Genomic DNA, 15,123 nt, shown 5'->3' with positions numbered 1-15,123 from the left:
GCAGAGGGCTTGTCCCTTGGCTTTCTTGGCCGGTGGTGCCATGGATTTGTGCTCGAGTGGTTCAAAACTCGTCTTTGCGCGTCTGTGTGCACGCCGGGAGACTTAGTTGTGCGCTCCGGGTGCGACTATGTGCGTGCAGACCGCTATTTTCTGAGCTTAGCGGGGATGCACGTTCTGCTGTGCGCATAGGCCAATGCACGTGCCGCTGTGCACACAAGTCGTTTGTGCGCCCGGTTCAGATGTGTGGACTATACGGCGATCAAGGGGGGGGGGGGGGGGAAATGGCGCCGACGACCTTGCGTGCAAGATGGCGATCCCTCCCAGAGGATCTCTATGTGTGAGAACCCTCGCACTGGATCTGGGGTTAGCCCGGACAGGGCTGCTCAACCCGATTTAACAGACGCCGGAAGGACGATCTGTGCGGCTAATCGAGTCTCGGAGACCAGAGACTTTAAGAAAGTTTTCTACCTTACCTTGTCTTGGAGCTTCCCGGTCTCGTGCTGGGCGGTCTCCGGCTGCAGGAGGAGAGTGAAAATACCTTCATCGCCGCACTCGGTATTGCACCTGCTGCCTCTCAGCCACTCTGGGGGCTAAGTCCATGTCAGGAGGGATCTCGGAAATCACCTCAGGAATTCTCGACTGGGGGAGGGACCCTTAGGTATCACCGCAGGAGAGCGGAGCTCGTCTTTTAGAGGTAAGATTTCTTTCTTCTTTGGTTTGGATTTTCTAACACTGTGCAAGTGTCCTTAACTGCTTAGGAGACGGAGAAATACTGAAGAGCTAAGCTTCCTGCACAGGTATATGTAGGCTGATGTCAGCTTGAAATCTGACTCAGTCTTCCAACTGCAATCAGGAGTACACTATACCCATTGGTCCTGAGTCCATCTGCTACACGCTAGGAAATGCCTCAATCGCTAAACATAGCAGCAGGAATCTGCTCAACTGAGGAGGTGAGAGCTTAACTGTCACCTCAGGAGCCCAATCTAACTTCATGCAGCTTGACTGAAGTTACAGAAAACACAGGAAAGCACACCTACTATCTGCTAGAGACAGAATACTGGCAGACTGGTGTCAGCACAGATATATATGAGGAGTGACATCAGCAAGCCTGCTCTCGGCCTCCATCTGCTGGTAGGCGTGTAAGTGTCCGGAATATAAATCAAATAAATAAAAATAATGGACTGTCCTGATGGAACGTAGAGGAATTACATCTTCACTTTCTTGTGCCTCATTTGTAGTATGATCATTTTTAGTTTAGTAACATTTTATTAAAATAACAGTTAAAACTTAATACTGCTTTTTACACCATACCACTGAAGGGAAAATAGAAAGGTGGTAACATTACATATTAAAGCATATATAGCACATCTAAAAGTTTTACTGAAATGTTTCAGAAGTTAATTTTTATATATAACTATTATTACTATATGTAAAAAACCCCAAAAGCTTTAACATCTTACTTTGAGACCTTTCATCTCTGTTGATATTTTTTCAATGTGACACTCTCTCTCCAGCAACTTGGTCTCAAGTTCTTTTAATTCATGTTCTGCAGTCTTAGATTCAAGTTTCTTTTGTAATACAGTTGCTTTCTCTTCTGTAAGTTTTACATCTTTACTGGCTTTACACAGATCATTTTCCAGCATCTGAATTTTCATTTGCATTTTCTTTAAAGACAAAATTCATATAAATGTGAACTGGTTTTATGAAATTATTAATATTGCTTACAGCGTATAGATGAGAAATAATATGAACACCCAAAGTAAGTGTGAATAAGAGTAGTGTTCTGATATAGCACCTTTGTCCAAAATACTTTACACATCCAGTCAGAAATGATACCCATTTTATGTGCCTTAGAAGGATGTATATGACAATGTTAAAATTTCTACCCATGAACCACAGTAATTCACATACCTTACGGAACAGCTGACCTTTTTTTCCTACCTACTCCAGAAAAATGTTTCATCAGGCTACCACAGATCTTATGGTTCTTTACCCATCTATCCTGGAGACTTTTCTGCTAACTTAAAAAGGAGGGCACTTGACCACTTTTTGCTTAAAATAGGAGAAAGAATGTGTTTTTAGTTAAAGCAATACAGCATAGTGTGGCATGGTCAAGAAGCTTTGAAGTCAAACTTCCATGCTGGACTATCTCTGATGTCATCCAGGGCTGGTGGAACCATTAGGCGAACTAGGACTGGGCAATCTCCACTCCTCTTTGCTGCCACTCGCAGCCCCACATGGCTCGCACCCCCTAATGGGGGTGGTGGCGCAATGCAAGGCAGAAGATGCTTAGGACGCTTAATCCCCTTGCACCGGGCCCTGATGTCATCACCATATATGAGAATTGCTATCTTGCTTGTTTAACATTGGAGCATGGTGTTTAATAACTGGACTATGTGACTCCAAAGAGCCATCAGATCAATGAATATTACAGCTAATTTTTACTTTCTGAAGGCAAGCAGTTTAAATGGAGGAGTACATAGGACTGGCTAGCTATAGGTTTTATTCAAAGAAAAAGTAGTCAGCAGTAGAAATGCCAATAGCCATAACACCTTAAGTAAATAATGGACAGGGCTACATCTAATTCACTATGTTTACTAGAGTTTTCAATGTTTGCCAGGTAGGACAATATTAAGAGTCATCCCATATGAGACAGCCTAATTCCAAAGTCTGACAGCTTCCCAACACAGCAGATATCCCATTACTCCTGCTCAATTTCTGAAAAACTTTACCGCACAGAGTACAAAACTTAAACTTCAGAAGATTGATGAGTAGTTTTTTTCCTGGAAGGATCAAGGACCTTGTATGCAATGCTCATTTAGATGAATTCCCAAGTCCAGTTTGGACAAATCTGTGATAAGTATAATTGAATGAAGCTGAATTTGTGAGGGCGTGCCCTTGGTTAGATTGGAGTGGGAAGGCCACCAAGACAGTTACTGAGCTCAGATGATACTCCTCAATTGATTTGGTGTCACTTTAAAGTCCATTCGGCATGTCATGTCTCATCTTGAGAAATAAATACTAGATAAGAGAGATTACATTTTTATTGTAAATGTTTACACATAGAGGTTAACACATAAACTATATACAAATTTTATTATAAAAAAATTTAGTGCAAAAATATATATTTCATAAATATCCCAAGCAATTACAAAAAAGCAAATACAAATGCATAAATATACACCATACAATTGCAATTAATAACTATTACATATCATATGTCACACAAAACATGTAAATTCACTCATACACATCCATCCCCATATATATATAGCCCATACATATCCAACCCCAAAAAACCAATATGAAAAAAAAAGATAAAGAATAAAAATATGTTTCAATCTTCAAAGGTTTTCACATTGGACTCTTTTTGTTTGACATTCTTGCTTGAAACAACTCAAGGGATCTTCCTGATCATTTCCAAGCCCAAAACATTTTCAATCACCAAATCCTATATTAGCCTGCACTTCCAAACCAAATATTTCAATCACCACACTCAACAAGGGGCCCTTGTTTCACCCTAATGGGCTTCTTCAGGGAAAAATGAGCTATATAAAAAAAAATAAAAAATTATATATATATATATATATATATATAGTGTGTGTCAAAAAATTATCATCACTAAATGATTAAACATTCACTATGTTTACTAATTCTCTTAGATCTTTATTACCTGTTCAGTTGTGGTTTGCATACACATTACTACCAATTTCAGCAATAATGAAACATTCACGTGTACTGGTTCAAACAATTATTTAGATGTATCAATGTATGGCAATGAGAACCATAAACTTCTCACCTAAAAAATAAAATTCAAATCAAATCATCTAAATCCCCAAATCTACAAATTCAATGAAAAAACAAAACTCAAAATAACCAACCCAAGCTTAGCAGTGAGAAAGATCATGTCATAAAACATTTCCAACAGGAAAATGAACGCCGACATGAATGACGCCCTTACCCAAAGGGTTTTTAAAAAAGCTTAAAGCCAATGAGAGGCAGCCTAATGATGATGTACGTTTAAGATTTCAATTGGCCAATCCAAATGTCAATCTAAATTGCTACATGAAAGCCGACCATAAGGTGTCATAGTGTGCCAAGTGAAAATAAAACGTTTTTCACATCTGCGAAGTATGATGGAGACATTACCCCCCCTCTTATAATATGCAATTGTTTGATAACAAAAGATGTAATATCAGTAACTGTATGTGAGGCAGATACCCAGTGAGATACTAAAAGGGCATTTTCTTTTAAATTACAAACACTACTTTTATGTTCAATAATCCGCTGTTTTATTGCACTTTTTGTTTGTCCAATATAAATGTAAGAACAAGGACATACAATAGCATAAATAACATTATTAGAGGAACATGTGAACAATCCTGGGATGACATAAGGATGTGAAAGGCAATTATGAGAAAAGTGCTTGATACACAACACAACACATGCTCACATACTGAACAATTATTGCATTTGTGTTGCCCTAAAACCTCATTTCAAGCCTCCAACCCATCATTGGCTTGAACTAGTCTACTTCTTAGATTTCTTCCTTTTTTTAACACAAAAAATGCATCGTTCCACAAAATTAGATAGTGAAGACAGAATGGGCCACTGCTGCAAAATTATGCGTTTTACGAGCAGAATATGGAAGCGTACAAATCAAATGTGAAATAGGTTCCTTATGATTTTTAATAAGTAAATTTTGGCGATCAGTGTACAAACCTCTTTTATATGTATGTTTAACAAATATGCGGGGGATAACCCTTATTGAGAAACCTTTGCATTAAATCATTGGAATGTTGTTTATACAACATAGTAGACTAACATATCCGATATCGTAAAAATTGACCACTCGGTATATTTTCTTTAATATGACAGGTGTGGAAACAGGAACACATTACTACATTTTCACAATCTGTGGGCTTACGATACACAGAAGTAAAAATAGAAGAATTATCTTTATACACCATAATATCCAGAAACAGTAATCAGGGTTTATGATGCTGAAAAGAAAATTGCAAATTCAAATCTAAACTATTAATCGAAACTTCAAAGGATTTTAACTAATCGATTCCACCTGCCACACAGAAAACACATGAATGTAACGTCTCCAAAATCTGATGAATTGAAAAAACTGGGAAGGAAACTTTTCTTCAAAGGAAGAAACATACAACCCAGCTAGGGATTCCCTTAATTTGGTGTTAAAAAAACATTTTAAACACGAAATAGCTACGTGTAAGTACAATGGTGGCCAATTGAAAAATAGTTTGTAAATGTTCCAAAGGAAATTCTAAATTCCAGTGCTGAATAAATAATATTCAAAGTTTCTCCCTGCAGAATATGTGTACAGTGAAGCAAAATCATCCGAAACCAAAATGCACTCAAGATCAACCTCTACTAAAGAGTTCAAAGATAAAATAAAATCAGTGGTATCCTTTACATAAGATGGAGCTGTAGCCACTAAGAGTTATAATAAAACGTCCACAAACTTGGCAATTGTCTCAAAAACAGACCCAATCCCAGAAACTAAAGGTCGTCCCGGAGGATTTAACATAGATTTATGAATCTTAGGTACTATATAAAAATACGGAATAGATGAACATGGTTCAAATAGTAACTAGAATTCCTTGTTGGAAATGATTCAGCTCTGTAGCGCTGACTCCAAAATGTGTTTAATTTCAAGTTGTAAATGAGGTTGTAGGGTCATGACAACGTTATTGTTAAATTTTGAACTTATGTACCCTGTTCCAAGTTTCATAACCTTGTTCTATGTAATGCCTTTTGGCAATTTTCATGTTCTGTTTCAATGTAAACCGATGTGATCTTTATTTCATATAGGAACACCGGTATATAAAAATCTAAAAATAAATAAATAAATAAATGATCCAGAATCTGATAAACTTCAGAATTGTTCAACTGATCAAGAGCTTCCTGAGGGTATTGTTGCTCTTCAAGCACAATGACAGCTCCACTTTTAACAGCTGATCGTATAACAACATATCTATCCCCACTCAGGATCTTAATCACCGCAAATTCCTTAGAGTGAATTTGACCAAGGTGATAAAAACATTTTGGAGTCAGCACTAGTAGAGATTGATCTTGAATGCATTTTGGTTTCGGCTGATATTGCTTCACTGTACACAAATATTCCACAGGGAGAAGCTTTGATTATTATTCATTCTGCATTGGAATCTTTAGATTGCCTTTCGGACACTTATAAACTATTTTTCAATTGGTCACCATTGTTCTTACACATAGCTATTTCGTGTTTAAAATTTTTTTTTTTACTACCAAATTAAGGGAATCCCCTTTAGCACCTTTGGCAGCTGGGTTGTATGTTTCTTCCTTTGAAGAAAAGTTTGTTTATCCTTCCTATTTTTTTCAATTCATTAGATTTTGGAGATGTTATATTGATGTCATGTCTTTTGTGTGGACAGGTAGGATCGATAAATTAAAATCCTTTGAAGTTTGGATTAATAGTTTAGACTCGAATTTGCAATTTTCTTTTCAGTATCAAAATATCCAATTATCTTTTCTGGATGTTATGGTGTATAAAGATAATTCTTCTATTTTTACTTCTGTTTCTCGTAAACCCACAGATAGTAACATTTCTACATTTTCACAGTTCCACCCCATCATATTAAAGAAAATATACTGAGTGGTCAATTTTTACAATATTGGCGGATATGTTAGTCTACTGCGTTATTGTAAACAACTTTCCAATGATTTAATGCAAAGGCTTCTCAACAGGGGTTATCCCCAGTATTGTGTTAAACATGCATGTAAAAGAGGTTTGTATGCTGATCTCAGAATTTACAAGTTAAAAATCAGAAGGAACCTATTTCACATTTGATTTGTATGCTTCCATATTCTGCTTGTATGACTGAGATGAAAATTTTGCAGCAGTGGCCCATTCTTTCTTCAATATCTAATTTTGTGGAGCAACCCATTTTTTTACTGTTAAAAAAAAAAGGGAGAAATCTAAGTAGATTAGTTCAAGTCATTGATGGGTTGGAGGCTCGAGATGAAGTTTTAGCGCAACACAAATGCAATAATTGTTCAGTATGTGAACATGTGTTGTGTATTAAGCAGTTTTCTTATAATTGCCTTTCACGTCCTTATGCCATCCCAGGAACATTTACATGTTCCTCTAATAATGTTATTTATGCTATTGTATGTCTTGTTCTTACATTTATATTGGACAAATAAAACATATAATAAAACAGCAGATTACTAAACATAAATAGTGTTCGTAATTTAAAATAAAACACCCCTTTAGTATCTCACTGGGTATCTGCCTAACATATGGTTACTGATATTACATTTTTTATCAAACAATTGACTGTTATAAGATGGGATGATGTCTCCTGCATACTTTGTCGATGTGAACAATGTTTTATTTTCACTTGGCGCACTGTGACACCTTATGGCTTCACTGACGATATAGAGTGGCCGGCTTTCACGGAGCAGTTTAGATTGACATTGGGATTGGCCAACTGAAATCTTAAACGTATGGCATCGTTAGGCTGTCTCCCACTGGCTTTAGACTTTATAAAAACCCCTTTGGGTAAGGGCGTCATTCATGCCAATGTTCATTTTCCTGTCTGAAATGATCTCTCTCACTGGTAAGCTTGTGTTGGTTATATTGAGTTTTGTTTTTTCATTGAATTAGTAGATTTTGGGATTTAGATGATTTCATTGAATTTTATTTTTTAGGTGAGAAGTTTATGGTTCTCATTCCCATACATTGATACATCTAAACAATTGTTTGAACCGGCACAGGAGAATATGTTTCATTATTGCTGAAATTGGTAATAATGTGTATACAAACCACGACTGAACAGGTAATAGAGATTTAAGACAATTCGTCAAAGTTGTTTAATCATTTAGGGATTATAATGTTTTGACATATTATATATGTATTTTATAGCTTATTTTTCCCTGAAGAAGCCCGGCTACGGCGAAACAAGGGCCCCTTATTGGGTTTGGTGATTGAAACAATCGTGTTTGGAAATGCTGGCTAATAAAGGATTTGGCGACTGAAAATATTTTGGGCTTGGAAGTGAGGATCAGGAAGATCCCTTGAGTGTTACATGGAAAAGTGTCAAACAATAAGAGTAAAGAGTCCAATGTGAAAACAATTTTTGAAGATTGAGGCATATTTTTTATCATATAGTTTTTTTGGGTTGTATATGCACAGGCTGGATATGTATATGGATGGATGTGTATGACATATGATAGTTATTAATTGCAATTGTACGGTGTATATTTATGCATTTGTATTTGCTTTTTCATAATAATTACTTGGGATATTTATGAAATATGTATATTTTTGTACTAATAAATTTTTGTAATAAAAATTTATTATATATTCTCATGACTTTACATTTTTATTGTAAATGTTTACACATTGAAGTTCTCTCTCTCATCTAGTATTTGTCTCTTTAGTAAGAATTGTATATAAACCACTTAAGTCATTATTGTTTCATCTTGAGAAATGCCATGGGAACAAGGTACATTATTTATTTATTATTTTTATATACCGACATTCGATCTCAATTGAGATATCACACCGGTTTACATTCAGGTACTGTAGGTATTTCTCTATCCCCAGAGGGCTTACAATCTAAGTTTTTGTACCTGAGGCAATATAGGGTAAAGTGACTTGCCCAAGGTCACAAGGAGCGACAGCAGGACTCGAACCTTGGTCTCCTGGTTCACAGTCCACTGCTCTAACCAATTAAGGATTCTGGGCCTTATGTCTTTACATAGAAACATAGAAATGATGGCAGAAGACCAAATGGCCCATCCAGTCTGCCCAGCAAGCTTTCACACTTATTTTTCTCATACTTATCTGTTATTCTTGGCCTTATTGGTAACTTTTTGGTTCCAATTTCCTTCCCCCCTGCCATTGATGCAGAGAGCAGTGCTGGAGCCGCATCAAAGTAAAGTATCTAACTTAATTGGTTAGGGGTAGTAACCGCCGCAATAAGCAAGCTACTCCCACTCTTATTTGTTTACCTAGCCTGTGCAATTCAGTCCGTGTTGGTTGTCTGAATATAAATCCTCTTTTTCTTCATTCCCCCCTGCTGTTGAAGCGGTGAGCTGCGCTGGATATGTATTCCAAGTGAAGTATCAGGCTTAATTGATTCGGGGTAGTAACCGCCGCAACAAGCAAGCTACTCCCCCGCTTATTTGTAAATGCAAATCCTTTTTTCCACATTTTCTCTTGCCATTGAAGCATAGAGCAATGTTGGAGTTGCATTAACCATGTGTTTGTTTATTGAATAAGGGTATTAATCACCAGGTAGTAGCCATCATTTCCGCAAGCCACTACCATGCTTCTCTTCATTCACATCCTCTAGATTTTATGGATTCACAATATTTATCCCGCGCCCCTTTGAAATCCTTCACAGTTTTGGTGTTCACCACTTCCTCCCTCCAGAAGGGCGTTCCAGGTGTCTACCACCCTCTCCGTGAAGAAATACTTCCTGACATTGGTTCTGAATCTTCCTCCCTGGAGTTTTAAATTGTGACCCCTGGTTCTGCTGATTTATTTCTGATGGAAAAGGTTTGTCATTGACTTTGGATCATTAAAACCTTTCAAGTATCTGAAAGTCTGTATCATATCACCCCTGCTCCTCCTTTCCTCTAGGGTATACATGTTTAGGCTCTTCAATCTCTCCTCTTAAGTCATTCGCTGAAGACCATCCACGTTTTTGGTCGCCCTTCTCTGGACCGCCTCCATCCTGTCTCTGTCCCTTCGGAGATACGGTCTCCAGAACTGAGCACAGTACTCCAGGTGAGGCCTCACACCAAGGACCTGTACAAGCGGATAATCACTTCCCTTTTCTTACTCGATATTCCTCTCTCTATGCAGCCCAGCATTCTTCTGGCTTTAGATATCGCCTTGTCACATTGTTTCGCCAACTTCAGATCGTTAGACACTATCACTCCAAGGTCTCTTTCCTGCTCCATGCACATCAGCCCTTCACTCCCCATCGAATACATTTCCTTCGGATTTCCACACTTCTTGGCATTGAATCTCAGCTGCCATATCTTCGACCAGTCTTCCAGCTTCCTTAAATCCAGTCTCATTCTCTCCACTCCTTCCGGCAGGTCCACTCTGTTGCAGTAAGTCTAACTTACTCCATGCTGATGTCTGATGACTGCACCTTACATCCTAACCCAGGGGTGGCTCCATAATGAGGCAGGGTGAGAAGGCTTCCTCAGGAGGCAAAAAAAAAATGCCCCTCCCCCAAGAAAAAATGCCCAGAGGTTGCCTCACTTTACTGCCAGATATATTATTTAATTCAATGTAGGCAGGACTCCTACCCACTGCCTGCAGCCAAAAAAGGAGAAGATTCTGCGTGCTGCTAGCAAAGCCCATCCCGCACGCGGCCAAAAAAGAAAAGAAGACAGAGTGGGTCATTGGCGGAGCACATTCTGCCACTGGCTGTAAAAAAAAAAGAGGATGTCCAGTGGGTTGTTGGCAAAGACCATCCCACTGGTGGCAGAAAAAGAAAAGGCGGCCTAGTGGGCTGCCAGTGGAGCCCATCCTGCCAGCAGTAGAGAAAGAACAGGAGGCCTGGTGGGCTCCTGGTGGACCTCATTCCGTGGCAGCTGCAAAAGAGTCCATTGAGTTATTCTCATGGCCAGTCTGGCCATAGGAGTGACGTGGACCGTGGAAGCCATGTGTTCCAGCAACTATAAGAATTGATGGGCTGAGGCTGCTTTCTTTGTGCGCAGAGATACAGCTAGTCTGGAGAGTGCGTCTGCGTGGTTGTTGGGCAGGAAGGCCACTGTGGTGTCCAAATCTGCTCCGATGAAAGTCAGGAGGTGAGATGGAGTCAGGTGGGATTTTTGGTAGTTGAGAAATCCCAGAGAGTGTAGCAGATTGATAGTGAGCTTGAGAGCTTCTTGATGAGCCAGTCGTCCAGGTAAGGAAAGACGTGCATGCTTTTCTTGCGTAGATGGGCCACCGCCACTGCTAGGCACTTTGTAAATACACTGGGTGCCTAGGCAAGTCCGAAAGGCAGGACCCGGTACTGAAAGTGTTGATGTCCCACTAGGAAACGCAGGTACTTGCGGTGATGTGGGGATATTGGAATGTGAGCATAAGCGTCTTGAAGATCCAGAGAACAGAGCCAATCTCCTTTTTGCAGAAGGGGCAGCATAGTGCCCAAGGACACCATCCTGAATTTTTCTTTTCGTAGAAATTTTTTGAGATTGTGGAGGTCTAAGATGGGGTGGAGGCCGCCTGATTTCTTTGGAATGAGAAAATAGTGGGAGTAGAATCCTCTGCTCTGCTCGGGGGACAGGTTCCTCATCACTGGCGCCCAGAAGGGTGGACAGTTCTGACTCTAGAAGACCTGTGTGATCTTTTTGCATCCACAAAGGATTGGGTGGTAGGTTCGAGGGTATCATGAGGAAGTTTTATTGGTATCCCTGAGTTATGATGGATATAACCCATTGGTCTGTGGTTATATTGAGCCAGTTGATGATGAAGTGGCGAATTCAACCTCCTACTGGCAAATCTGATTTTGGATTTATGGAGCGACTGCTGTTCTCTGGATATGCTTCAAAATCCAGAGGACTGGCCTGTTTGCGGTGGTGCCTGAGGCCTCGATGTCTTGGGCTGTCGAGAATGTGTTTTCTGAGACGGTCTAGTTGGCCTCATGTGAGATGCAGATGGGTAGTATCTGCTAGGGGTGTGCATTTGTTTGCAACGTATTGGCAATCCGCAACATATATGCCATATTTGTTGTATTCGTGGGGGTCACAAAATGTATGGCGAACCCCCACGAATACAACGTATCACTAACGAATAAACCCCCACCCTCCTGACCTCCCCAAGACTTGTCAAAAGTCCCTGGTGGTCCAGTGGGGGTCCTGGAGCGATCTCTTGCACTCGGGCTGCCGATATTCAAAATGGTGCCGATAGCCTTTGCCCTTACTATGTCACAGGGGCTATCGGCGCCATTTTGAATACCGGCAGCCGACAGCCCGAGTGCAGGAGATCGCTCCAGGGGTGGGGGGTTGTAGTAAATTAAATTTAAAGGGTTGGGATGGGGCTTTTTTGGGAAAACGAATACATATGTAACTAATGAACGGATCGGGGTCCCCCGAGAACGGATGCAACGGATTTGGGTCCCGACAAATACAAATATCGAATAGGACGAATCCGTCCCTGCTGCACATCCCTAGTATCTGCGTGGGTGATAAAATTGTTTTCTAGGGATAGGGCAAGATGGCTGCCGCCTAATAGGACTGTGAGGATCGTTGGTAAAAGGCTGATTTCTTTTTGATTTCTTGCAGCAAAATTATGCCCCATCCCAAAAGGAAGGGGAGACAGGAGTCCTCTCAGCCCCAAATCGACTGTTTTTTCGTGGGTACTACTGCCTCCACACCGGTGAGCCAGGTCGCTGGGAGAGAGATGCTGGAGCAAGCGTCCTCACCCCTGCCTTTCCCTGAGCCCCGGAGAGCCGAAATGGCCCACACTTCCAACCAATATCGATGCAGAACCAGGCAGTGCGGCAGTGAAGGAGGCTCCTCAGGCGGTGTACCTGAGTGGAGCGGGAGTCACTGCTAGAGAGGGAGACCCTGGTGGAACACGGAGAGGAGATGTTTGCACGGGAAGAGCTTCGGAAGGAGCGATGCCATGTCCACTGAAAAGGATACATCAGGGTATAGAATCCTCCAGCCTGTACTGTGGTGTGCGGGCAAGGTAATATGGAGGAGGGAGAAAACAGTTTAAGAGCCATGACTGCAGGGATTGGAATTTCAACATCGAACACAGACACTTTAGAAGGTATTTGATCAATTCTGAGATCAATAGAACATTCAATTAAAACTTTATCTCAAATAACCTTAGACACCAGAGAACAAATGATAAATAATAATCTTGTAATGTCGTTCAATAAAAAAGTGGAAGATCTGGAAAAAAGAGTTATTTCATCAGAAAAAGTACAACAGAATTTAATAGTGTCTTAAAAAATATTTAGCAAAAGACTAGGGGGAGTTGAGAATGCATTGAGGGCTCACAATTTCCTTGTGAGCCCTCTGTTGTACTTTTTCATCAGAAAAAGTACAACAGAATTTAATAGTGTCTGAAAAAATATTTAGCAAAAGACTAGGGGGAGTTGAGAATGCATTGAGGGCTCACAATTTCCCTGTACAACAACTAACATCTCCTCTAGATATGTTCAAAATTTATATGAACCGGATTCTTAAAATCCCAGAACCTGCGACACCAGCCATCATAAAAGCATATTACTTACAGCAAAAAGAACAGACAACAGAGCAAATACCAGCTGGCCTCAAACAGTTAACTTGGATTTAACTAATTTCCTGGAATCCTCACTGGACTCAGAGATTACACAAAGGAAATCTATGCTTATTTCATTTGCTTTTCTTTCTGAAAGGAATTACATTTTGAGATTATTCTTAAGAAATAGGCAGGTACCTTTTTTTGGATATCCAATCTGGATATACCCAGATGTTATAAAAGTAACCCAGATGAGGCGAAAGGAGTTTCTTTTAATGAGACCTGAGGTCTTACAGCTGGGTGCTAGTTATGTCTTAAAATACCCTGCGAAATGTTGTATAAAATACTGAAATACTCAATATGTTTTCCAAGAACCAATTCAACTCAGGGCTTTTTTACAGTCATGCTCCCAGGAAACTCCTACTAATATAGCTGTAGCACTATTGGACAGCAACCTAATTCCATATTTGTGATATTTACTTATATTAAATTGCTCCTTTCCTCCCCCTCCCCCACTTATCTTATAATTTTCATGTTGATAATCATTGAGATAATGAATGTAAAGTTGTTGAAATTACTTATTACTCTATTTGTTGTGAAACCAACACTATTTTTCTGTACAAGTGTGTATCTTGGGTTCATTTTCAAAATTTGAAAATAAAGAATTTAAAAAAAAATTGTCTTCTAGGGTCCCTTCTAGTTGTTCTTCTTGCAGAGGAAGGGGCCTCAATAATCACTGTGGATAATTGCCGCAGGGTCTTATTATGGTCTTTTAATTGAGCCACTGCATCTTGTATCTGATGTGGCAAGTACCTAGGTTGGAAAGTGAAGCTTTACTCAATATACAATCACTTTGGGGATTGGAAAGCTGATACCATTATATCCTTGGCTCTTGGAGACATCAAAAAGAGATTGCTTAAATCTGTCTTTTTAATTTTCAACAACCCTCTATTATTCAGCCAATTTCTAATCATATCCATTCATTTTTCAAAAAGCAGCAAAGTCAGGGATACTCAAATTTGTAGGAGGCTTTTCTTAGAAGTCTGGGGTTCTGGCTATCAGGGGTACTTTTTTTTATTGAAAATCCCTGTAAATGTGAAGTTAAGTTTTATGGTTCTAGCTATATTTTCTTTGATCCTATTCAATTAGATAATTTCTTCATGACAAGTCTCCTCCAACTGGTCAGGCTAGACAATATTAGTACCATTGAGTACTGATTTTGTATTTCCTTTTGTTAAATTCATTGTTAACTCTCCAACATTATGGTCTGACTGTTCAGGCATTTTTCATTCTCTGCTGCGTAATACCACCTTGATTATTGGGTCAGAGATATACCTGTATAATTACCCGAAACGAGTATTCTCTTGTACTTTATTTTGAAAAATTAGAAATGGTGGGTGGGGGGAGGAAGCGAGGCAGGTCCCTTCAAAACTAAGCTCAAGTTCCACATCGAACAGACTTTCTGCAGAGGACTTGCGTTCTTAACCACCTGGAAAAAAGATTCACTTCTAAGAGAGTAGCGAGAGAGCTTCCGTGACAGAATCCCTTGCGGCAAGCCAGTGCTGGTTTCCATTCTCTGCAAGATTTGTGGGTTATGCCTTCATCCCAGTTTCCTCTGGTAGAAGAGCAAGATTGAAGGAATCCCTCAAAAGGAAATATTGTCTCCTCTATAAATTGAATTCAGAGGCTCCAAGTTAGGTCCACCAAAAAACGCTGTAACCCTGACACTAAATACCCTCACACTATGTGGCCTCCTTCTCTCAACAGCCAATGCTGTAAAAGAGAATGGAAGGGATCTTCTAATAAGAATCCTCTGACCAGGGGAAAGGGTGAAGGAGCAACTCTACTTGTACTTT

General features: G+C 39.7%; 1 protein-coding gene across 1 annotated transcript in view; it reads right to left on the bottom strand.

Annotated features, from left to right (window-relative positions):
- Positions 1-15,123, bottom strand: part of CENPE (centromere protein E) — a 691,519-nt gene that overhangs the window by 72,310 nt on the left and 604,086 nt on the right. Inside the window, 1 exon segment of the mRNA XM_029608709.1 lies at positions 1,461-1,664. Coding sequence (XP_029464569.1) covers positions 1,461-1,664 — 204 coding nt within the window.

Source organism: Rhinatrema bivittatum, chromosome 1 (genome assembly GCF_901001135.1).
Source record: "Rhinatrema bivittatum chromosome 1, aRhiBiv1.1, whole genome shotgun sequence".
Classification (NCBI taxonomy): Eukaryota; Metazoa; Chordata; class Amphibia; order Gymnophiona; family Rhinatrematidae; genus Rhinatrema; species Rhinatrema bivittatum.
The sequence above is the reverse complement of the archived record's forward strand: the minus strand, read 5'-3'. Positions and strand labels throughout refer to the sequence as shown.